The sequence below is a fragment of the Lytechinus pictus genome, chromosome 2, assembly GCF_037042905.1.
Source record: "Lytechinus pictus isolate F3 Inbred chromosome 2, Lp3.0, whole genome shotgun sequence".
Taxonomy (NCBI): domain Eukaryota; kingdom Metazoa; phylum Echinodermata; class Echinoidea; order Temnopleuroida; family Toxopneustidae; genus Lytechinus; species Lytechinus pictus.
Genome location: NC_087246.1, coordinates 40,265,621 through 40,292,084, shown reverse-complemented (window position 1 = coordinate 40,292,084; position 26,464 = coordinate 40,265,621). Strand labels below are relative to the sequence as shown.

Genomic DNA, 26,464 nt, shown 5'->3' with positions numbered 1-26,464 from the left:
CAGATTCCGGATCGATTGAACTTCGATGGCTTCGATCTTTCATGATTTTGTTTGTTTTTGACAACACCCTTTGTTCAAAGAGACAGTCTAAATCAGACAAATCATGCCCAATCACTCTCTGTGCCACTCTTCTCACCCGATCTAATCGAGACCTATCTTTCTTTGTACCGTTTCCGAAGTAAAAAGCAGGTTGTAAGTTAATTTGCTCTGTGTGAGAGCCTGATAAAACAAGACAAGAATAGTTTTATCAATATGGAAATTTTTCATCATTCTCAGAAAATACATGTAGATTTGTTGGTTTCCTTTTTTGCATAAGACTCGGGTGTTCTTTGTCCAATCTAGGGTATCGGTCACTATACTTCCCAAGTATTTATACTCTTTCACCTGTTCAACCTCCTTGTTATGGAGAACTAACGCATCATGATTTTGAGCATTCTTTCTGAGATCAAACACGATTTCCATGATTTTAGATACATTCAACTGAAGGTGGTTGGAATCATTCCACTCTGAAATAGTTTACAGTTGTTACGTAGTCATTTGCATTTCTATTAGTGAGATATCCTGAAATAACCATATCACCTGCATATTTCATTATGGTACAGTTTTTATTATAACTGACACATTCACTAGTAAATAGGGAAAGAAGAGCAGGAGATAGAACACATCCCTGTGGCACACCTGTACTGATCCCCCTGGTACCAGATTCAATTTGCCCTATTTTAGCTACCTGAGGTCTATCTAGCAAGAAAGTTTGTATCCATCTAACAATTTGAGGATTAGCATTCAATTGATGAGCTTGGTAGCAGGTAGTTGTGGCATCAGCATATTAAAAACACAGGAGAAGCAGATGGGATCCTCCATTCTCACCAATTAAAAAAGGACGGCCAGACAATTGTTACGTTTTCTGGGCATTTTGGCAAGCCTCATAGATATTGTACCAGATTGCAGACAGAAAATGAGGACTATCCAGTTAGGATTCCTACATCAATATCGCCCTCAAAGGGACCTGCTATCACAAGACCAATGGCAGAAGCGGTACACATGTGGATCAACCCTCGAACCTTTCGAGAGGGAAGACCATTTGTGAATCCAACACCAACCCTTACAATGTTCACGGATGCATCAAATCAGGGTCGGGGTGCAGTTTTAGGTACAGAGCAAGCCCAAGGGAGGTGGAAAGAAATCAACATATCAATGTTTTAGAAATGCTTGCAGTTCAATATGCCCTCCTCAAGTTCAAGCACACGGTTCAGGGACAGACATTGATAAAATCAGACAACCTGACAGTAGTCTCTTACTTAAACAAGGAAGGAGGCACAAGGTCAAGAGACTTGTGCAAGCTGACACTAGAAATACTAAAATGGTGCGATTCTGTCAAGACCACAGTTACTGCCTCACACATCCCAGGGAAGAACAACTACATTGCAGATTTCCTTTCCAGAGGAAGTTATCTCCCATCAGAATGGCAAATAAATTCAACAATTGTCAAACTAATATTCAACAGGTACGGTTACCCACATATCGACCAGTTTGCATCAGCCTTGAATAAGCAACTTCCAGTTTACTGCACCAAACACAAAGACCCAGCAGCAGTAGCAATGGATTCTCTCCCAATATCGTGGACTGGCCCAGACGCCCTTGGTTTTCAATACTGGTGAGTCTGCTCATACAGCCTTCAGTGATCCCCTTGAACGAGGTGGATCTCCTACGTCAACCAGGGAGGAGGATCTAACATCCAAAATTGTCCAACCTCAGATTGACCATATGGATCATTTCAGGTCAATCGCATCGCAGGCAGGCCTTTCTAGCAGGGCTGCTGAACTGTCTGCCAATTTCCTCAGACCATCAACAAGGAATACTTATGACTCTAGATTACAGCTCTTCATCAAGTGGTGCGGGGACCAAGTGGGTCCTACCACAGCTCCTATAGGAAAGATTGCAGATTTTCTAATCCACTTGTTTGACAAAGGGCTTGCTATATCAACCATTCGAGGGTACAGATCTGCGATCTCGGCCATCCACAAAGGGAATCTCCCAGATGGAGAAAGTTCCTCCAAACATCTCACCAGACTTATGAAATTGTTTTTTCTGTCTAGACCCCCCCCCCCCCAAAAAAAAAAAAAAAAAAAAAAAAATTAGGTCCTTCCTGGAGCTTATTGAGGGTCTTGCGTGTGTGTATGTATTTGAGTTTTGTCAGACGTGTATCAATCAGGTATGATTATTTACGTCTGGGACCCACCTTTAATGTCACCATCCGAAAGACGTGACCGGGGCTTGAACCTCGAACCTCTGCATCAATTTGTAACTTCCCCACACAGCTTGGATTACAGGCGCACGCCACAACGCCCAGTTGTGCATTGACAAAGGCTCCTTTTGAACCAATGCATAGTAGTTCTCATATGAATGTAACAGTTAAGACTAATTTCTTATTAGCAGTAGTGTCTGGAAGAAGACCCAGCTTTATACATGCCTTGACAGTAAGCCCTAGTGATATCGGTGGGAAACTAACGGAGTTCGACTTATACCCCATGCAAGGTTTGTAGCAAAGAACCAAACCATGGGCTCAGTCAAAATGAATTTTGAGAAGTAAAGAACTTACCGAAGTCCCGCCATCCATTATTATCTGTTGGAATATGGCAACTTTTAAAATTACTTAGGTAGGTAAAGCGATATGAAATAGATATGTATGTTCGATATTGAACATTTTATCTATGAATGAGCTGTACTTACCTATCGGACCCTCCCTCCTTCCCCGCTCTGCGAAGTTCTCCTGAACACCAGCTTTGAAAGAGGACGTGTTCTGGCGCACAGGGCCTTGATATACAGGGCGGGAGTAGAGTCCACGCTGGCGGTTGCTAGGCAACCAGGGGCCAAAAACCTATTTTTCTGCCAGGAGCAAATTGTCAACTGTCAAAATTAAGGTAAAGCATATTCATAGATAAAATATTTGATACCGAACATACATTTTTGTCTCACCTGCATAGCAGAGTGAGACTATACATGTAGGCGCCGCTTTTCCGACGGCGGCAGCAGCGTCAACACCAAATCTTGACTGAAGGTTAAATTTTTTAAATGACAGCATAACTTAGAAAGTAAATAGACCTAGTTCATGAAACTTGGCCATAAGGTTAATCAAGTATTACTGAACATTCTGCCTGAGTTTCATGTCACATGACCAAGGTCAAAGGTCATTTAGGGTCAATGAACTTAGACCATGTTGGGGAATCAACATCAAAATCTTAACCTTCTTAACCTAAGGTTAAGTTTTTGAAATGTCATCATAACTTAGGAAATATATGGACCTAGTTCATGAAACTTGGACATAAAGTTAATCAAGTATTACTGAACATTCTGCTAGAGTTTCACGTCACATGACCAAGGTCAAAGGTCATTTAGGGTCAATGAACTTTGGCCAAATTGGGGATATGTGTAGAATTACCATCATAACTTTGAAAGTTTATTGGTCTAGCTCATAAAACTTGGACATAAGAGTAATCAAGTATCGCTGAACATCCTGTGCGCATTTCAGGTCACATGACCGAGGTCAAAGGTCAATGAAATTTGGCCATAATGGGGTATCTGTTGAATTAACATCATAACTTTGAAAGTTTATGGATCTGATTCATGAAACTTGGACATAAGAGTAATCAAGTATCCATGAACATCCCGTTCGAGTTTCAGGTCACATGACCAAGGTCAAAGGTCATTTAAGGTCAATAAACTTTTGCCATGTTGGGGGTATCTATTGAATTACCATCATAACTTTGAAAGTTTATGGATCTGATTCATGAAACATGGACATAATAGTAATCAAGTATCACTGAACATCCTGTGTAAGTTTCAGGTCACATGATGAAGGTAAAAGGTCAATGAACTTTGGCCAAATTGGGGATATTTGTAGAATTACCATCATAACTTTGAAAGCTTATTGGTCTAGCTCATAAAACTTGGACATAAGAGTAATCAAGAATCACTGAACATCCTGTGCGCATTGCAGATCACATGACCGAGGTCAAAGGTCAATGAACTTTGGCCATAATGGGGTATCTGTTGAATTAACATCATAACTTTGAAAGTTTATGGATCTAATTCATGAAACTTGGAAATAAGAGTAATCAAGTATCTTTGAACATCCCATCCGAGTTTCAGGTCACATGACCAAGGTCAATAAACTTTTGCCATGTTGGGGGTATCTGTTGAATTGCCATCATATCTCTGTAAGTGTATTGGTCTAGTTCATAAAACGTTTACATAAGAGTAACCAAGTATCACTGAACATCTTGTGCGAGTTTCAGGTCACATGACCACGGTCAAAGGTCAATGGACTCTGGCCATGTTGGGGGTATTTGTTGAATTACCATCATAACTCTGTAAGTATATTGGTCTAGTTCATAAAACTTGGACATGAGAGTCATCAAGTATCACTGAACAGCTCATGCGAGTTTCAGGTCACATGACCAAAGTCAAAGGTCATTTAAGGTCATTGAACTTTGGCCATTTTAGAGGTAATTATTAGATTGCTGTCATAACTTTCAAAGTTTGTAGATATAGTGTATAAAATGTGGATATAGGGGTAATCAAGTATCACCGACAAGTTTTAGGTCACATGATCAAGGTCAAATGTCAATGAACGTACATGTAGTATTTTATCATTTTATGAATGGTGTATTTTGTGAATAATTATTTTGTAGTAGTTTTCAAAGTCAGCACTGCTGCTATATTGAATCGCGTAATGCAGGTGAGACAGCCAGAGGCATATTCCACTTATTGTAGTCTTCTTTTGCTTCTGTGTATCTCTGATGGGCACTACGCATATCATTACAAAGAGTACTGTCAACTGGTTTGTCCGAAGGTGGTGAGAGAAATCTTGCAAAGCAGTCTTCTTGGCTGATTTTAGTTCAAACTTCACTGCTTGTATGGCTGAAAAGCTGTCTATGTGAATAGATGGTCTGTTGGTGTTTACAGTTTCTTGCATTATGCTGAAAGCTGACTCTACAGCTGGGTTGTGGAAGCAGCTCAAGATGGCAAAGATCATCTTTCTAAGGCGAGGGAACATCTCGGACTGCCTTGTTCAGTACCGTACAATGCCATCAGACTCCCCATTTCTGGCTGCATTTAGCTGATACCTGCGAGCTTCAACATCATATTGATCCTTATCCTTGTGGAGAACATTTGTTACTCGGTCAGGTAGCTTCAACAGACACTTTAGTGGGGCTGTATGACCCCTGTCCAAAGGATCAATTGCAGAGACAGTTTTCAGAAGATCATTGTTCAAGGGCATCTTCTTCTGGAGACGGGTCCCACACTTCATTATGCTTCAAACCATGGTTGGGCTCAATTACTTTCTTCAATTACAATTACCAATTTTGTCAATTACAATTACAATCAATTAGTATTCTGAATATCTGTATGTATTTAATAGCTCCTCCTATTTCAACATAATTCTAAGTTACAGAGAAACTGACAAGATAAAGGTTTATGTTTAATAAACTAAGTAAAGAGCACAGATTCTGCCTTTTGCAAGCCTCTTAGAATTAATGTCCTGGATTTTCTCTCTCTGTCTCTCTGCTTGTCATTCGAAAGATGAGCCATAGTTGAATCATGTTGAAAAAGCATAACATAGTCCTTCAACATTGGCAACACTGATGTAACGATGTGAAGCAATGTGTTTGTCTTAGACCCCATGAAGAACACTTCATGAAGGATCCTTTTTGTTCTTTCTTTACCTTCTTTGGTCATTTGCTTTTTCTTCATTAAGTTTTGCATCTTTTTCAGTGCAGTTTGTGTGTTGTCATCCACTTGATGCTTCTTGAAAATGTCAGTCACACACATGGGCGGAAATCTGTCCCGAAAGGTAGGGGGGACAACAGGGGTGGATCCAGCCTTCGCCAATGGGGGGGGGCGATTTTTTTTCCAGCTATATGTTAATCCCCGATCGGCTGCTCGAAGATGATTTTTGTTTGTTTCATTAAAGGAGTAGTCCTCATGGCCACTTTTTAGCTTTATTCTTATAATTCAACATAAATATATAATATCATAATCCCTATCTATATACTGCGAGCGCGAAGTGTGAGCAAATTTTTTTTTTTTGGGGGGGGGGAATTTTATGTATTTTTTCCAAAAATTTGAACATTCTGGGCAATGATTGTTATCCTGAAAAAGATGTATATGCAACTAAATAATTACTTCAAACGCGAAGTGCGAGCAGATGTTAACTGATGGAAAAGGTTAGCCATGAATACGTTACATATTTCAACAATCAAATAATGCGATCGCGAAGCGCGAGCTTAAATTTTTTTGAATTTTTTGCCTAAAGAATGGAAATTCTAAGCACTTTTTGTAACTTAAACATATAAAAGGTATATAACTAAACAATTGATGCGAAGCGCGAGCGGAAAATTTTGAGATTTAGACCTAAGAACGAGACACTCTATTCATGTTTTGTAAATCATGAAAAGGATGAGTAATTTGGGGCCTTCCTTACACCCGGTCCTTACATTTTGAGTTTTTTCATGTCTATTTCGAACAATAAAATATGGATTTTCATTTTTAATTTTCATTAATAATGCGAGTGCAAAGTGCAGCCATAAAATGTTTTTTTAATTTGAACTGATCGAAAAGGTACTTGTTAAGGACTGCTTGCACTTAGCCATGAAGACGTTACATATTTGAACGATCAAATAATGCTAGCGCGAATCGCGAGCTGAAAATTGTTGACATTGCTACAAAAAGAATCGAAAATTTTAATCAATTTTCGTAATCGTGAACAGGGTAGCTATATAACTAACCAATTGATGCAAGCAAAGCGCGAGCAGAAAAATTTAAGATTTAGACCTAAAAACGGGACACTATTCATGTTTTGTAAATCATGAAAAGGATGAGTAAAAGGGGATCTTTCTACATTAATAATGCGAGCACAAAGCACGAGCAGAAATTTTTTGATATTGTGATCTGAAACTGGATAATGATTTAAATAGAGAACAAGTTAAATACCTGAATAAACATGCGCGTGTTTCAGATTTAGACCTAGAATCTGGGCATTCTACACCTCTTTTATCATGAAAAATCTGAAAAAGAGTCCATTTCAGCTATATATTTCAAGCACTTTGTAGGAAAATTGTGAGGTGGATATGGATCGCACTTAATAAAGAGCTGATATTTTTCATTGTTATTTGAGTTTTGACATAGGACCAGGACATCCTTGGGACATGTCATATGAAAATGATGACTATCTTCCTATTCCTCTTGCTAAGCGCAAGATGAAACAAAAGGGACAATTTAATCGTTGAATTATTAATATCTTATTTATTAATGCCTAATGAGGGCGAGAAATCTGATGATATTATGGCCTGAAAACTGGACATTTCAAGCAATTTTGTAATAATGAATAGAATGCATCAGTCAAAATATTTTTTAACCATTAATGCGAGCGCAAATCGCGAGCCAAAATCTTTGATAAACTGTCATGAAAATCAATATTGAGACATACATAAATCGCCAATTAAAATGCGAGCGAGTAGCCAGCGCTATCTGATACGTTTTGACAATCAGACTTGATTTTTTTCAAACTAAATGGAATACACAAAAATAATAGGTACTTAATAAATCGAAATTTGCGAGCGCTCAGTGCGAGCAGAAAATGTCAATATTCAGACCATGAAGCTGTCACTTTTACAGAGCACTTTTTAAAAATCAGTTTGTAAATCACACAAAATAATGAAAGTTCGATTTCCAAGGTGAAATGTGTAATGTATATTGACTTCGAAACTTGATATTTAAGCTCCATATTGAAAAATCACCTGACAGGCAATGCAAGCGCGAAGCGCGAGCGAAAATTTCATATAGTGACCTGAAAGATTCTTTTTATTTTCCAAGTCTTCCCCTCATCTTATTTTAGTCACTCTGGAAAATTTGACAAGCCCCTCCCCCCCCAAAAAAAAAGAAGGTTTTCACCCAAAATATAAGGTCATTTAGTCCAAAATACATGTATTATTTCGAATGTGAATGATGCATTTTTCTCCATCATAAAAGACCAAAAATAGTAGGGGGACATTTGAAATTGTGTCCCCCCCTACTATTTTTGGTCGGGGGGACCTGTCCGCCCATGGTCACACATGAATATGTTCTACGCTCATCATCATCTAGGAATGAGAAGTAGAAAACAACATACGCATCCGACATGCGCTCAGTGTTTACACTGACGTCTTACACAGACAGCCATCTATGACTAACATATCTTTCGGGCATGGTTTCTTTGATGCCCTAAGCATACCTGCCAACCATTCCGATTTTGGCGGAATTATACCGATTTTTCGACCTCCATTCCGAATTCCGAATTTTAAAACCAAAATTCAGATTTTTGGGTTAATCAATGTAGTGTTGAAATTATTGAAACGGCTGTATGATGCGACTAACGCATGCAGTAAGATGCGACTAACGCATAAACGACTGGAGCGCACGGCTACGCAAATACAAACGGCGCGCAAACATTTCTATTGCAAATGCATGTGAAAATAACGAGCGTACACGCAACGGCCGCACTTAGAGCTAGAGCCCAACATTTTGAGGTGCTGTTGTCGTATTCTTCATGTTTTTTTATTATTTTTTTCGATGTTAGCGTTGACTTTCGGGAAAAAAATGGCGGCTGACATCGGCTAGCGAAAGTGCCAGTTTTTAGTGCGGACATGTTTTCACAATCCACGAACATCGGAAAAACCGTGAAAATTTCACTTTTTTTAGACCCCTTGTTTCCTAACTACGATGTTAGGAATCACTGATGGTGATATTTCTTATGCGAAATATGGTGATTTAGGTAAGAAAAAAATCACTTTTTATTTGAAGTATTGCCCATGTCGCCGGATGATTTTGTAGTGTAGGAGTGAGTTAGAGAATGTGTAGTGTACATGTCTAGAGTGTGTTGGTGATTTCAGTGGTATATTGCCGAGTCTGCTGGGCTACGCTGAATTAACGGCTGCACACCGACGCAGTTACTCTAACTTTTAGATCTATCCCTACGCAATTTTAACATTGATCTGTACTTTATTTTTTCGAATAATTGTCAAATTTTTGAGGAAGAAAGGAGATTTTCCACTTTTGATCTCAATTCCGCCTTCGGAGTCGAACACCAAATCTACTTGCTTCGCTTGCCTAAACTCCCGGCGCCCGCCGAGTTGCTGCGCCTCAGCCTCCCCGTCTCGCCGGCGCACTGCAAGTGGTGTGGTGGGTGCGGGTCGGGCGCATGCAGCCGTTAGTTTCGGCTCCGTTTTTGTCATGGTTGAAAATCTGCTTTCTTATACCAACAAACACTTATCCATTGTAGGTTATGACATAACCTTGTCCTCAGTAACCCATGTGTGGTGAAATAACATGAATAAGATTGTCAATGTTTGGCTTATTTCCTCTTGATGCATGATTGCATTGATGATGTATCATGTAGGCTGGATAAATAGATGTTTGATTTTTTGGCACATCACTCAGTTTTTAATAAAGTAGGGCTAACTTAAATCTAAATTCATCATAAAAAATATACCCTGGCCCAAAATTCAATTGAATTCTTGAAATTATTTTTTCTAATTAAAAAGAGAATCTGTATCTGCATCAATCTCACTTTCCATCAATAGAGGGCCTCACAAAAATATGCTCAAAATCAAAGTTTTTGAGCTCTGGTGAACAAGAAAAATTATTCCTTACAAATTTAAATGAAAACAAATCACACCTGAATGAAACTGGGTGGGTTTTTGTCACAAAAGTGATATTTTAAAGACCTTTTTTACATTTTTAATTGATAAATTAAGGTCAACTCTACATGTAGGTCATCCTCTGGTGTAGTAATGAGGGTAAATTTGCTTTAAAAAGTGTAGGGAAAAGCTACTTTTACATGCAGAAAATACAAAGAGTCCCTACCGTTGGAGCGGGCCGGACACCCGCTCGGCGCCCTCGTAGCTTTGATACTGATTTTTTTATTATCAAAGGTTGGCAGGTATGCCTAAGCATCACAAATCAGAACTAAGACTTCTCTTTTGTCAGCTGACCATTTGAAATCATAGAGGTTTAGCAAGAGTTATTCAACATGATGATCAAATCGTTCGCAAAATGCCTTGGCAGCGTTATGTGCATGGTGGCATGTATTTCCATCGATATCTAAGAGATGAGGAGCTTTGTATTTCCTGATACGTGTCCAGTCTTAGAATCGCGCGTTATATTTGCAGCTGTCCATGAGTATAGACACTAAGTTCTCCCAAGGAAGCTTCATTTGATCAAACACTTTTACAAGTTCATCATAAAAAGTTTGGCTGTTCACTTCAATAACTTCAAATGAGGTCAAATGCTTAACTACCACTGCCTGCTGGGATTTACTGTAGAACAATACCAAAACTGGCAAAACATGTTTTTTTGGCTGGTACATTCATCTATGTTCAGTGAGAAGGACGACTCTTGCAGCTCCTTGATACATGCATCTGTGAAATATTCCCCAAGACCATGGTTCATTTTGTATGATGCGCTTGTTCTGTCCATGGAGTGCCTATCCAAAGCTGGTCTTTTGCTAGTAATTTGCTGAGGTCAATCAAATCAGGCACAATTGAATATGGCAAGTACTTCTCTGCAGCAAAAGCTAGGAGGGTTGCTTCAGCTGTTGACACACAGTCTGCCAGTGAAATTTTTTATTTGATTGACCTCAGCAAATTACTAGCAAAAGACCAGCTTTGGATAGGCACTCCATGGACAGAACAAGCGCATCATACATAATGACCCATGGTCTTGGGGAATATTTCACAGCTGCGTGTATCAAGGAGCTGCAAGAGTCATCCTTCTCACTGAACATAGATGAATGTACCAGCCAAAAAACCATGTTTTGTCAGTTTTGGTATTGAACTGTAGGTTGTGGAATAGTCGGAGTGGGATTCAACAGCACTCTTCCTGAAGGCAGGATTGGAGACCATATTGTGTCTCAAATGTGTATTTAGTTTTAAGGATATACATGTATGAAGTTTAAACAGATAATTTACAGATTTGATAATGGTTTAAATCATTACACTGCTGTGATTATATCTTCTTGGTTTATATCTTGACTGTAGATTTGGCATTGGGTATCATCTGACCTTAGTTCAGAATGAGAAGGTTGATATGAATGGCATCCAGCATTTGATCAAGAGCAAGATCCCAAATGCTTCATTAGAAAGCAGGGTCGGGTCAGAGATTGGTTATATTCTACCAAGAGAGAGTTCTTCAACCTTTAAAGATCTGTTTACCCAGCTAGAAGGTGAGTTTCCTTATATCAATCTCCATTCATATATAATGTCAATCTTATAATTTGTAAATCACCAGGTACAGTGTATGTGTGCTTTGATTCGTGTACCCTACATGAATTTTATACTTGGTCCATATTATAAATAACTTCATTAAACACAGTCTTTTCCAACTTTTAATTGCACACAAGGAAAAAGAAAATATGACAAATTTCTTTATTGCTATTTAGGGAATATTGGGTGGCCTTGAGTGCGATGCGAAGAAATATTGTACGAGCTGAAGAACAATATTGGATGAGTCGGAGACGAATCCAATATTGTTCTTCAGCGAGTAACAATATTTCAACGCATCCCACAAAAAATTGGTCATCTAATATTATTATTATTTAGATACCCCCACAGAGCTAAACATAAAGTAATGAAGCAAAAAAAATGTTTTTAGTAACCATCAATTATGGCAATCCTGTAAATGATAAGCATGGCGCCTGATTATGGTCATTTAAAAAAAAAATAAATCTCTGCCATAAATTAAAGATGTGCTAGCGTATTATAGTGCAAGTGCATTTGAATTCAATAAATTGACGCTCCTTTACCACACCTCCTGGCAACGAATATGCAATGCAATTTCATTGTGACGTAACAATTGCTTCATGCGCACAATCATTAACCAATGATAAGCTTGTGGGAGGGGCAAAATATTCATTTCGTCCAATATTTTCAATATTGGATGGTTTTCATAGGCATGCACGTTAAAAATCAGTTTTAATATGTTGTCTCTTTGAAACAACCTCGCAAGACGTCAAAAAATATCTGCGCCTCTAAACCCTACATCTAAATAATAATTATTGATAATTTTATCAGAGGTTTCAAAGAATAATCATCTGTAAGTTTAATATTGTCCTTAACTGCCTTATCATTATCTTTACTCATCTGAAAGCTTGGACATCGAATTTGCCTGGCAAAATGCCCCTTAAATTCTAATATTGTATGTAAAATAGCACCCAATAAATTGAAAAAAAATGTGAAGCAATCATTTAAATTGAAACTAGTCCACTGGATGTATTTTTATTTCAAAAAAATAATTGAATTGAATTGAAATAGTTTGAAAAAAAAAATGAATCCATGGTTCATGCAGATTTATTGTCTAAATAACTCTTATTTGCTGTGTATATGAAGAATGACCAATGCTGATGCATGCTTTTGTCACAGTGCGGCAAATTGACACCTTTCGCCATGGTTGAGTATGCTATTTTATTCACGAGTGCACTCTTCATGAGTCCACTCTTCAAAACAGGGACTCATGAATTGAATAGCATACTCAACCATCACATCAGCATTGAACATTTTTTAATATATGCTGTAAATAAAGCATAATTTATACAAAAAATTTGCGTAAACTGTGGGTTCAACTGATGGTTTTCAAAACCACCTTTGTGAATACAGGCCATAATGTTTGATTATCTACATGTAGCATATGACCCACAACATCATATAGCATACAGTCTTTGTGCCTTTTGTATTCAACAGAGCAGTTGATCAAGAGCGGACATGTATAAATTGTATAAAAATTGATAAATAAGGAAAATTTGCATTGTTTTTGTGCATAAAATCGAACAGAGAAGAAACTCAGAGGTGATCGAAGCAATAGTTTGCGCTGCCAAGCTACATGTAGGTCGCGAGCAAATCCAATTTATGTCTCATTTGCTTAATAGCTTCCTTAGATACATTCATCTTCATGTTTCTTCCTCTCCTTGAGATGAGAGAGGTCCTCTAGGTATCGACAGCTTTGGAGTCTCAGTCACCACGATGGAAGAAGTCTTCATGAAGGTTGGTGAGATGGTAGATGAAGAAGAAGAAAATGGAGGAGGGATGATGAGACGTCGATCAAGCATTATACCACCACCGAGACCTACCAATGGAAATGTAGACCCAGTCATTTATACCAGTGGTGAACCAGGAGTGAAGGATCCTCATGTTAAGATCAGTGTATTTGGTATCAACACTGGACAAAGCAGTGAGTAATCACCAAGTTCTTGATTCTGTGTCATTTGTATGTAAATTTTGAAATTTATTTTGGTTGACGATTTACACCTCATCGATTATGTAAAAATAATCATTGTTATGAGCCATACTGGTTAAGACTTGGACAAAGGAGTTGAAAAATAAAAGTAGTCGCTAGGCTTGATTTTTCATGTGTTTTAGATGGGCAAACATATCGGTTAACTGGTTCAGATAAGGAAAAGATAAGCTGGCATGTCAACAGAGCTGCCAAATAGTACGATTTTGTCGTATTCCGTACGATTTTTCACTTAAAATACGACACTAGCAGAGCTGCCAACCAGTACGTTTTAGCCGTATTTAGTACGTTTTTGCAACCAAAATACAGCAGTACGTTTTTTTTTTTTTTACTAAATCGTAATTTTTAGAAATATAATCTCTATATGTCTCTATTTCATAAAACGTACACAAATATGGTTAATAGACCAATGTAATTTCAGGTAACTTTTTTTCAATCATTTTGTTAAAACCAGTGTGAAGATATACACATGTTTTAATGTTTGTTTTTTTCATCTGCAAGAGCAGTGCGCATTTTAGCTTGCATGCAGCTTGGGTGCCGCGATGAACGAGTGCGCCAAGCATTTTATTATGAAATACACTTTTTGGGGGAAAAATACAGTTTTTTTATCACAGAATACAGTTTTTCATTCCTAGAGGTTGGCAGGTCTGCACTAGAATTTTTCTAAATAAAATACGATTTTACGAAAATATAGCTTTGGCAAGGCTTGACATTAGCGGGGCCACCAGAAATTCACCTCGGGCAACCATTATTGAAAAATGTTAAGTTTTGGCCAGAATTGGGCAACCAATAATTTTCAAAGTAGCGCAATTTTTCTACCGATTTTGCACGCATTTATCAGTTTTCTACAGTTCAAATTGCAAGCCAATTCGTCATGCACCCTTTTTGTTGATCTACACACAAATACACACACACATGACAGTACAAAGGCTTACCGCTATAGCATACAGTAGCTATTATCCAGCCGGCCGCGCGGGCCGGCTGGCATGAGCTTTGCATGAAACCACTGCAGCTACATGTAGCTATCTGTGCGCTAGCAGCCTATTTAGACTCGGGGAGCTACAATACGAAATGTTGCTGCTAAGAAATCTTCCATAGAACTTTGAAAATCTAAGTCAAAGTCACATTTTACTCCAATGAAATGCCCTACAGTCCATATTACTAAAATCTGGTGTAAACTGATTATTTGCAAGCATTAAAAAGAGGAATTATGACCTCTCTTTTGACTCAAAAAGACCGATTTCCAAATTAATTAATACACATAAAAACACATAGGTGAGTACATCACAGTCCCACGTGTGCATTTGTATGTATGTTGATACTTGGTTTCTTTCGAAGCTGTTTCTTTTCTAGCCAAAAATTAGACAGGAATAACGGTCGTTTGTGTGGATTTATTTAACAATTTCTGACATTTTACTATAATCCCCATTCACCGACGGTAGTGTGTTAGTGCGAGCCTGCATGTGTAATCGGATCACCAATTTGGGCGACCGGGTTTTGTCTAGATTTTAATTTTTTTTAAATTCTAAATGACATTATATTATCTTGAACGAAGGCCCACTATTTTCGTTAGACTCTAATCTTTCTTTTGATACTATACAAGTTCTAAGAAAATATCGAAAATATACGTTATCAATGAGTTATTCCATATATTTTAATTTTCTGCCGGAGAGGAAAAAATGGCAGCCGTGTGTTGCTGCCCTCTACGTTCAACGAGTTGTGCTTTTATCAAGGCTTTCCGATAAAATTTTCGATATCCTGGCCAATCAATGCGAGCGACAAGTTCCGAACGCACGCATATCTACAAACGCAAAGCAGCGGCACAAATCGCGATATTTAGTGACTGGTAAATACATTTGTAAGGATGATGACGTCATCCAAGATGGCAACTTACGTTGACCAACGAATGGATCGAAGATGACTATGTTTCGATCATCATTTGAAAGGAATTAGCGGTAACTGCGGTCTGAGGTATCATATTTGTGAAATTTTTATATTTTTTTGTAAGTTTGGATGTACTTTCTTTTTTATAATGTGACATTTTATGTACAAAAAACGATCTGAAAATCTGGTTTCCGCCGAATGTTAGATCTAACGTTACTGCTAATACATTGGCTGTACGTACGGGCCAACAACTCTTCAGTCTATGTATTGGTGAGTGGAGCCAACGCAGTTCAGCCGAACAACCAAAATACAGAGACTGAAGCTTTTGGTCTAGCCAAAAATAAGCAGACAGTTTCTTTCTTGTTTATAAATGACTTCTTAAACCACTCTTGAGAAAGTAGATACTTTGGGAAGGCATTTCATTGATATGAAATGTGAATTTTTCAAAAATTTTGGCTAATAAAGGGAAGGACTTTTCTCACACTTTTTTTTCAGATATAACTTTTGCCGTTTTCTTATTTTTTTTATTCAAATTTTTTTTGACAGTGGTTAAACCATATACCCCTTCCCGTTGAATATGCCTGATTAAAGAATATGTTTCTACTGAAAAAAATAATACAAACTAAAGGATATAAAAATAGAAATGTGCCATCCCCAAAAGGTGAGTGAAAATTATTTGCTTAACTGGCTTAATAGACTGTTGCCACGTACAGCTGTTAAAAAATATTTGTAATGGCTTCTTATTTTTCCCTCTTTTCCCCATTTTTTGTCTCACCTGCATAGCAGAGTGAGACTATAGGCGCCGCTTTTCCGACGGCGGCGGCGGCGGCGTCAACACCAAATCTTAACCTGAGGTTAAGTTTTTGAAATGACAGCATAACTTAGAAAGTATATGGACCTAGTTCATGAAACTTGGCCATAAGGTTAATCAAGTATTACTGAACATCCTGCCTGAGTTTCATGTCACATGACCAAGGTCAAAGGTCATTTAGGGTCAATGAACTTAGACCATGTTGGGGGAATCAACATCAAAATCTTAACCTAAGGTTAAGTTTTTGAAATGTCATCATAACTTAGAAAATATATGGACCTAGTTCATGAAACTTATACATAAGGTTAATCAAGTATCACTGAACATCCTGCATGAGTTTCACGTCACATGACCAAGGTCAAAGGTCATTTAGGGTCAATGAACTTTGGCCGAATTGGGGGTATCTGTCGAATTACCATCATAACTTTGAAAGTTTATGGATCTGATTCATGAAACTTGGACATAATAGTAATCAAGTATTACTGAACATGCTGTGCAAGTTTCAGGTCACATGATCAAGGTCAAAGGTCATTTAGGGTCAATGAACTTTGGCCAAATTGGGGTATTTGTTGAATTACAGCCATAAATTTGAAAGTGTGTTGGTCTAGTTCATAAAACTTGGACATAATAGTAATCAAGTATCACTGAACATCCTGTGCGAGTTTCAGGTCACATGATCAAGGTCAAAGGTCATGTAAGGTCAAAGAACTTTGGCCATGTTGGGGGTATTTGTTGAATTGCCATCATATCTCTATAAGTGTATTGGTCTAGTTCATAAAACGTGGAAATAAGAGTAACCAAGTATCACTGAACATCTTGTGCGAGTTATAGTAGTTTTCAAAATCAGCACTGCTGCTATATTGAATCGCGTGATGCAGGTGAGACGGCCAGAGGCATTCCACTTGTTATTAATTTTGTTTTTCATTTTCTTTTCTTTTTTTTCTCTAAATTTTTTCCTGTTCTGTTTTTTCTTTCTTCATTTTCTTTCTTTTGTTTTATTTATTTTATTATTTTTGTTTTCTTTTTGTAACATACTTTTCAAAAAATTGTTTTGCTTGTTTCCCCCTTTTCTGCATTGTTCTAATTTTGCAGCATATTTTTCTGTGATTTTCTCCTGCTATAATATGCTGCAAAAGAGAAAACAAAAATAAACGGGATTTGGAGCCTGCATAATCTAGGTTTTAGGATTCAAAGAGGAAGAAAGGAAAAATCATTGTTTTGTACATTTATCTGAGTTAGCTATGCACTATTTATTTACTTTACCACTATGAGTGTGAGTCTATACGGAGATTTAAAAAAAAAGTCCACACAACCTGGGAACAATACATTTTATTATCTTTCGATCATTTCATATTTACAATGATAGAACAATTTATATTTACCACAAATCAATTAGCAAAGTAAAATAACAGCAAATAAGATTTACATACAAGATTTACAAAGTGAAAGTGACTTAGTGGTAGTGGCTGCAGAATTAATATTTCAGCAGTTTGTTATATTCATTTTTAATTAATGTTTTTCTTTATATTTTTCGGGCCACCACAAAAAATTATTTGAAGGTTTTGGTGGCCCGAACAGGCCACCACCAAAAAAAGTTAATGTAGAGCCTTGCCTGTCATATACATTATATACATATAAACATCACAGTGAGCACAACAAAGTAGGAAAGTACACGATGGGTATGAATATGATTTTTTGTCTAAAGATATGATTTTTGGTCAAGTGTGGTTGGCAGCTCTGTGTCAATCTCACAATATCAACCGATTTTCTAAAAATGTTGAAACGTTACTCCTCCTGAGTGGACATGTATAAAAATTGAAAAATAAGGAAAATTTGCATTGTTTTTGTGCATAAAATCGAACAAAGAAGAAACTCAGAGGTGATCGAAGCAATAGTTTGCGCTGCCAAGCTAAGTCACAAGCACAATCTTCGATGCGCTGGTCTGTTGGGATGTTACTGTAATCGACAATGAAATCAACTGCATAATTCCAAAATGTGACTTGAAAAAGCTTTTCTATGACAAACAATTCGATATTTGATCAAATAATGTGGAGCGTTGTGGCCTAGTGGATAAGTCTCCAGACTTTGAAACAGAGGGTCGTGGGTTCAAATCCCAGCCATGGCATAGTTTCCTTCAGCAAGTAATTCATCCCCATTGTGCTGCACTCAACCGAGGTGAGGTGAATGGGTACCTGGCAGGAATTTATTCCTTGAAATGCGTGCGCGCTGTAATCTTAGTAATTACGGCTGCCAAGCTACAGCTGGGGTAATAATATCCAGGTCCTTTGGAAGCACATAGAGACATTATTCATAATGTGATATGCGCTACACAAGAACTGTGCATTATTGTTATTATTATTACCAGTACATAATGATGTAGTGCTTCGTAACTTTTGAAAAAGTGCTTTATAAGAAGTAACTATTATTATTATTATGTTGTGAATGTTTTGATTGATTGTTGTTGTGTTATCATATTTTAGAATTCTGTGATGAAATCCTTGAATGAAATTATGGAGAAGAAAATAAAAGGAAAAAAGTCTCACAAGTGTCTCTTTATTTTTTGATTAAAAAAATTGTGTCTCGTATGTTTCATGCATCTCTTGATAGCATTTCTGCCCTCATCAATTAAACATATTTTCTTTATTGCTTAATACCAATTATTCATGCTTCAATGAGTTGTCGATTTCAATTCAGCATTTATTTCAATTTATTAAAAGCACTGGGTGATAACATAATCATGAGACAAAGATCAAGAAAATAACAATTAATATATATCATTAAAACGTTAATAAATTAGAACAAAAGTGATAATTGTTGGCACATAATTATACAAATTGATAAATGAAAGGAAATCATGGATGCAATAAAAAGGCAGAAGGCTTCTAAAAATCATTCTTGTCATTACAGCCTTTAATCTTATCTCCATTGTGAGAAATTGGTACCTACTGTTCATTACTGTTACTATCATCACAATCATCATCACCATCATCATTATCATCATCACCATTATCGTTTTTATACTGTTATCTGATTTTTATTTCGCTTTTTTAAGAATGGGAGTTTTTCATGCATTAATTGACTTTATGAGTTTCATTTGAATGCTCATTTTGATGGTTCTCTCAAGCGATTCGGGATTGTGGACAATCTTTCTCCTAAATTGCATTTTCTTTTTTTGATATGTTGATAATTAATGTTACAATAAATATTTGTTTTGTATATTGTTCAAATAAGTATCTCTGGTTTTATCACGTTTATTATCATGCTTTGTTATGTACAACTTGCCTACTTTAAAAGGGGGTTAGTGTTATGTTGGCAAAACAAATAAGATCTCACAATAATAGACCAGTTCGTAGTTACTTCATGGACAATTTTGGTCAAATGACCTTTCATTTCTTTTATTGTGATAGGCAGATTTCAAAGCAAGATATTATGTAAGCATGCCTTACATAGCAGGATTAAGAAATTGAATAGACCAGGTGACTAGAATAGCACACCAATGAACACTCTGAAGGTATTTGTTGCATTTCTACTTTGAATGCAAATTAGAGCATTTTGTACAATGTACTTGGCAAACTGAAATACATGTACCAGTCGTTTGTGGACGTATTGTTATTTTTTGTAGGTGTAAATGAAAACATAATTCTCGCTACCCCAAATAGGAACAAAAATCTCATAATGCGCGAGACGAGATAATTTTCACTCCGTCGGGTCGTCATCACCACTTCCGGTTCAGAGTCATGCTCGCGCGAGGTTCGCAATACTGAGTTTTCCACCACGCTGAAATCGATGCCAATCAGCGTAATATGTACAGATTAATATAATATTTTCTATTTAATTTGGTCAGTTTTGATTCCATTTTAATTATAAATGAAAAATACATATATATTTCACGTGAAAATGAATTTTATTTGGTTATAAAAAAATTAAACAAAAAATGAATATCTTAAAATTTTGCATTTAGCGACCAGCCTGACATCACGATCGTATTCGATTAGACGCTAAATATATACACTACAGCATTCGTTCCGTTCAATTTTTCGTCAACCACAAAATGGATAAAAAATCATTTTCGGAACTTAAAAAAAGAGGAATACCGTGCAATGGAAAGCGTCGGGCAGAATTAGTGACTTTAGCAGAAAAGGCCGTTAAACTGTATCGTGAAAGAGAGGGTTGTGATCACGAACTTTCCGAAAGAAAGCGACGTTGTGTTGTTGTGACGGCACTGTTGATCTGAATGGCAAAACAGTGCATTGGACTTCCGAACAGGAAGTTGTAATACCGAAAAGCTATCCCATAATGCAATGCGCGTTACAGGGATTTTCCCGGATCTTGGCGAAATCGCTATTTGGGGTAGCGAGAATTCAAAAGAATATATGACTAATCAAGACATCGAAGTTGGTGCTTATCTCATTAAATTTTAAACCACCATGTAACTTTAGTAACAATGACCTGATTATGCGCACAATCTTCTGATCATGCGCAGAGTGGAACTACAAACTGGCTTATTCTTCCAATTACTAAGTTCACTTGATGATATCAGAGATGTATCCACTTTATGACATAATTACATGTACAATATTTTTCATCAAACGGAAATCTGCTTTCAAAGTTCATTTTGATATTTTTCTTTTTATACGCCCGTCCTATGGGACGTATTATGGTATCACGCTCTGTGTCCGTTCGTCTGTCTGTCCATTAGGCCTAAGTTTTCCTTGTAAACACGATAACTTTACTTTAAATTAACATAGGCTCATGTAATTTGATATGTATGATACTAGCATGGGTCCCAGGTAGCCTAATGATTTTGAGGTTAAAAGGTCAATGGTCGAGGTCACAGTGACATGTTTTCATCGTACCCTTCTGAAGTCCTTGTAAACGCGATAACGTCAGTTTAACTTTACCTAGGCTCATGTAATTTAATATGTATGATGCTACATGTAGCTTGGATCCCAGGAAGCCTATTGATTTTGAGGTCAAAAGGTCAAAGGTCAAGGTCACAGTGACATGTTTTCATCTTACCCTTCTGCAGTCCTTGTAAACGTGATAACTTTAGTTTAACTTCACCTAGGCTCATATAATTTGGCGTGTATGATACTAGCATGGATCCCAGGAAGCCTATCGATTTTGAGGTCCAAAGGTCTAGGTCACAGTGACATGTTCTCATCTTACCCTTCTGCAGTCCTTGTAAACGCGATAACTTCAGTTTAACTTTACCTAGGCTCATGTAATTTAATATGTATGATACTAGCTTGGATCCCAGGAAGCCTATTGATTTTGAGGTCAAAGGTCAAGATCACAGTGACATGTTTTCATCTTACCCTTCTGCAGTCCTCGTAAACACGATAACTTCAGTTTAACTTAACCTAGGCTCATATAATTTGGTGTGTATGATACTAGCATGGATCCCAGGAAGCCTATTGATTTTGAGGTTAAAAGGTCAAGGTCACAGTGACATGCTTTCATCTTACCCTTCTGTAGTAAATGCGATAACTTCACTTTAAATTAACCTAAGCTCATAATTTGGTGTGTATGATACTAGCATGGATCACAGGAAGCCTATTGATTTTTAGGTCAAAAGGTCAAGGTCACAGTGACATGTTTTCATCTTAACCTTCTGAAGTCCTTGTTAACGCGATAACTTTAGTTTAACTTGATCTAGGCTCATATTATTTCGTGTCTATGATACTAGCATTGATCTCAGGAATTCTATTAAATTTGAGGTCAGAAGGTGAAAGGTCAAGATCACAGTGACATGTTTTCATCTTACCCTGTACTTTGGAGACCTGCATATTATTGTGTTAAGAGGTCACATGGTAAGGTCAAAGGTCATTTTGATAACATTAAAGTATACGTGCAAGACTGTGTCAAATGTTCTTCCACCACAGTCATTTCACAATGAAGTTTTTATAAATTCTGTTGCATGCCCTCGCAAATCACAATATCTCTGGTTATTTTCATAAGTGGGCGAGACACAAAATCGCTTATGCCTTGTATTTTCCTTGTGAGCTTTGGGGGGGGGGACTGCCCAAGGAAACGACAAAGGATAAAAGAATCATGACAATGGGGAATCAATTAGCGAAGATTAGTTTGTTGTTTACAAGCTCAAGCCCAGTCAAGGAAAAAATGATTTTGAGGTCAAAGGTCAAGGTCACAGTGACATGTTTTCATCTTACCCTTCTGCAGTCCTTGTAAACGCGATAACTATAGTTTAACTTCACGTAGGCTCATATAATTTGGTGTGTATGATACTAGCATGGATCCCAGGAAGACTATCAATTTTGAAGTCCAAAGGTCAAGGTCACAGTGACATGTTTTCATTTTACTTTTCTGCAGTCCTTGTAAATGCGATAACTTTAGTCTAACTTCACATAGGCTCATATAATTTGGTGTATATGATACTAGCATGAATGCCAGGAAGCCTATGGATTTTGAGGTTCAAAGGTCAAGGTCACAGTGACATGTTTTCATCTTACCCTTCTGCAATCCTTGTAAACACGATAACTTCAGTTTAACTTTTAAAACCTAGGCTCATATAATTTGGTGTGTATGATACTAGCATGAATGCCAGGAAGCCTATCGATATTGAGGTTCAAAGGTCAAGGTCACAGTGACATGCTTTCATCTTACCCTTCTGTAGTAAATGCGATAACTTCACTTTAAATTAACCTAAGCTCATAATTTGGTGTGTATGATACTAGCATGGATCACAGGAAGCCTATTGATTTTTAGGTCAAAAGGTCAAGGTCACAGTGACATGTTTTCATCTTAACCTTCTGAAGTCCTTGTTAACGCGATAACTTTAGTTTAACTTGATCTAGGCTCATATTATTTTGTGTCTATGATACTAGCATTGATCTCAGGAATTCTATTAAATTTGAGGTCAGAAGGTGAAAGGTCAAGATCACAGTGACATGTTTTCATCTTACCCTGTACTTTGGAGACCTGCATATTATTGTGTTAAGAGGTCACATGGTAAGGTCAAAGGTCATTTTGATAACATTAAAGTATACGTGCAAGACTGTGTCAAATGTTCTTCCACCACAGTCATTTCACAATGAAGTTTTTATAAATTCTGTTGCATGCCCTCGCAAATCACAATATCTCTGGTTATTTTCATAAGTGGGCGAGACACAAAATCGCTTATGCCTTGTATTTTCCTTGTGAGCTTTGGGGGGGGGGACTGCCCAAGGAAACGACAAAGGATAAAAGAATCATGACAATGGGGAATCAATTAGCGAAGATTAGTTTGTTGTTTACAAGCTCAAGCCCAGTCAAGGAAAAAATGATTTTGAGGTCAAAGGTCAAGGTCACAGTGACATGTTTTCATCTTACCCTTCTGCAGTCCTTGTAAACGCGATAACTATAGTTTAACTTCACGTAGGCTCATATAATTTGGTGTGTATGATACTAGCATGGATCCCAGGAAGACTATCAATTTTGAAGTCCAAAGGTCAAGGTCACAGTGACATGTTTTCATCTTACTTTTCTGCAGTCCTTGTAAATGCGATAACTTTAGTCTAACTTCACATAGGCTCATATAATTTGGTGTATATGATACTAGCATGAATGCCAGGAAGCCTATGGATTTTGAGGTTCAAAGGTCAAGGTCACAGTGACATGTTTTCATCTTACCCTTCTGCAATCCTTGTAAACACGATAACTTCAGTTTAACTTTTAAAACCTAGGCTCATATAATTTGGTGTGTATGATACTAGCATGAATGCCAGGAAGCCTATCGATATTGAGGTTCAAAGGTCAAGGTCACAGTGACATGTTTTCATCTTACCCTTTTGCAGTCCTTGTAAACAAGATAACTTCAGTTTAACGTAACCTAGGCTCATATTATTTAGTGCGTATGATACTAGCATGGATCCCAGGAGGCCTATTGATTTTGAGGTTAAAAAGGTCAACGGTCAAGGTCACAGTGACATGTTTCATCTTACCCTTCTGCAGTCCTTGTAAACATCCGATTTTGATGAAATTGTCAGTGTTATGCTTGTTTGATTTTTCTCTTTCTATTCAAATCAGCTTTTTGTTGGGGTGGACTTGTCCTTTAATGATTATTATTGACTGGTCAGTTGTTAGTAATTTGATATGTTTTTTTATTAGAATCGTGCAGATATGTGTACATGTATGTTCAGACAAGGGGCACTGCACAGACGTGGGGTACCTTACCATACAAAGAATTGTCATTTAGCTAAAGCTTTGAATGATTTTCAAGTGAAGTAGTGAGAATTTTTTTTAAACATTTTTTTATATGCCTGTTCTAGACGGGAAGTATTGTGGTATCACGCTCGGTGTCCGTTCGTCTATCCGTCCATTAACTTTTCCTTGTAAACTTCAGTTTAACTTTACCTAGGCTCATGTAATTTAATATGTATGATACTATAGCTTGGATCCCAGGCAGGCCTGAGATTCTCCCGATATTTATCGGGTTCCCGATATTTTTTCACCAACATAGGTGGTCTCTGAGATCGATGTAAATCCGGTATAAAATTAAGGGGGGTTAGGGTGTCTATTTTCAATGCCTTATTCGCAAAAATTGCTAGAAAACGAAGGACACATTGCGCCCAAATTCACACAAAGTTATAAGTTCTGGCAACTTGCTGTCGTTACTTTTCATGAAAATTGCCGTCATTCATTCGAAAACTTGATTCTTCGACGGCTATTTGAAGTTTATCGCACACGGTCGGTATTGATCATGGGCGCTGCCATTTTGTATTACCCACCAGACCGTTCGCGCGTTGCAGTGGAGGAAACAGCGTGCACTCGGTGCGCGCGCGATGGCTGCATTCAATTCATGCATGCATGCAGGCACTAGGATAACCCAGGGAACTCCGGCCCGCGAAGCGGGCGGGAGCTCCCTGGGTTAGCGCTAGGTGTGATTACGGTGATTTGTCAATACGGGAGTTCTTTCGTGCGAGCGAAAAAACAAGAAAAGTTTGTGAAAAATTATGGCTTTTCAACAGAAATTTCTTGATCGAGGTGAAGAGGCGAGGGTGAAAGGGATCGACGCTTCAGTTCGTGAGAAATTGACTTGGAAGTGGGTTGAAAAATCTGCATACATTCGTAATTCCGAAGCTTCGTTATTCCAAAGGTTCGGATATTCCAAAGGTTCGTTATTCCGAAGGTTCGTATTTCCGAAGGTTCGTAATTCCGAAGGTTCGTTAGTCCGAACACGAAATGAGGTTCGTAATTCTGAAGGTTCGTTAGTCCGAAAACGAAGTGAGGTTCGTAATTCCGAAGGTTCGTTAATCCGAAAACGAAATGAGGTTCGTTGTTCCGAAGGTTCGTTAGTCCGAAAACGAAGTGAGGTTCGTAATTCTGAAGGTTCGTTAGTCCGAAAACGAAATGATTAACGAACCTTCGGAACAACGAACCTTATTTCGTTTTCGGATTAACGACCCTTCGGAACATCGAACCTTATTTCGTTTTCGGATTATCGAACCTTCGGAATAACGCCACAAATGTTCGGATTAACGAACATCGAGGTATAGGCAATTTACGTGTTTCGGAATTACGAACCTTCGGAATAAAGAACCTTCGGAACTACGAAGTGTAACCGAAAAATCAGTGGATGGAAGGGTGGCAAGTGAGTGCATACGGAAAATTGAGGAACCCGGTAAAGCTTACTACGTGGTGTAATAAGGAAGTCAAGTACGCGAATGGCGGCTGGAGCATGATCAAGCAGCAAATGTATGATGCTCACAAGTTTTACTATAGAATTATTTAATGTACGTATTGTGCATTTGATTCAGAAATATTGAACTCAAAATCTCATAAACCTCTAACATGTATAATTGAGAGGTATTGTTGCATGCACTACCAATGAAAGTATATTTCCTGGTGAATTTAAGCACTTTGTGCCTCAGAAACACAATTCTTTCCCTTTTTGTACAGCAAATTCCAGGTACTTCATGGTGTTGAGGAGATGCCTTCTAGATCCTCTGAAAACCCCCAAATCCATGACCTTTGGGGGGCTTCGCCCCCTCAACCCCCTCCGAGGCGTTGCCCCTGGACCCTCGGCCGTTAGGTGCGAGACTGGTCACTTCGCTCCCTACGTTCACAAAAAACAGATATTTTTTAAAAGGGCCACTCTCAGGCCTGATCCCAGGAAGCCTATTGATTTGAGGTCAAAGGTCAAGGTCACAGTGACATGCTTTCATTTTACCCTTCTAAAGTCCTTGTAAACGCAATAACTACAGTTTAACTTTGGATCCTTTGAAGTCTATTGATTTTAAGGTCAAAATTTCAAAAGTCAAGGTCACAGTGACATGTTTTCATCTTACCCTTCTGCAGTTCTCGTAAATATGATAAATTCAGTTTAACTTAACCTAGGCTCATATAATTTGGTGTGTAGGATACTAGCATAGATCCTAGCAATTCTATTGATTTTGAGACCATAAGGTCAAAGGTGAAGTCGCCACCTTCCACTTTTCTTGATTG

General features: G+C 37.7%; 1 protein-coding gene across 1 annotated transcript in view; it reads left to right on the top strand.

The window, feature by feature from the left end:
• Positions 1 to 10,147: 10,147 nt before the first annotated feature.
• LOC129279713 (phospholipid-transporting ATPase ABCA3-like) overlaps positions 10,148 to 26,464 on the top strand; it is a 67,066-nt gene continuing 50,749 nt past the window's right edge. The window contains exons 1-3 of the mRNA XM_064095639.1: positions 10,148 to 10,218; positions 11,076 to 11,260; positions 13,003 to 13,260. Coding sequence (XP_063951709.1) covers positions 10,148 to 10,218; positions 11,076 to 11,260; positions 13,003 to 13,260 — 514 coding nt within the window. The remainder of the gene's footprint in view (positions 10,219 to 11,075; positions 11,261 to 13,002; positions 13,261 to 26,464) is intronic.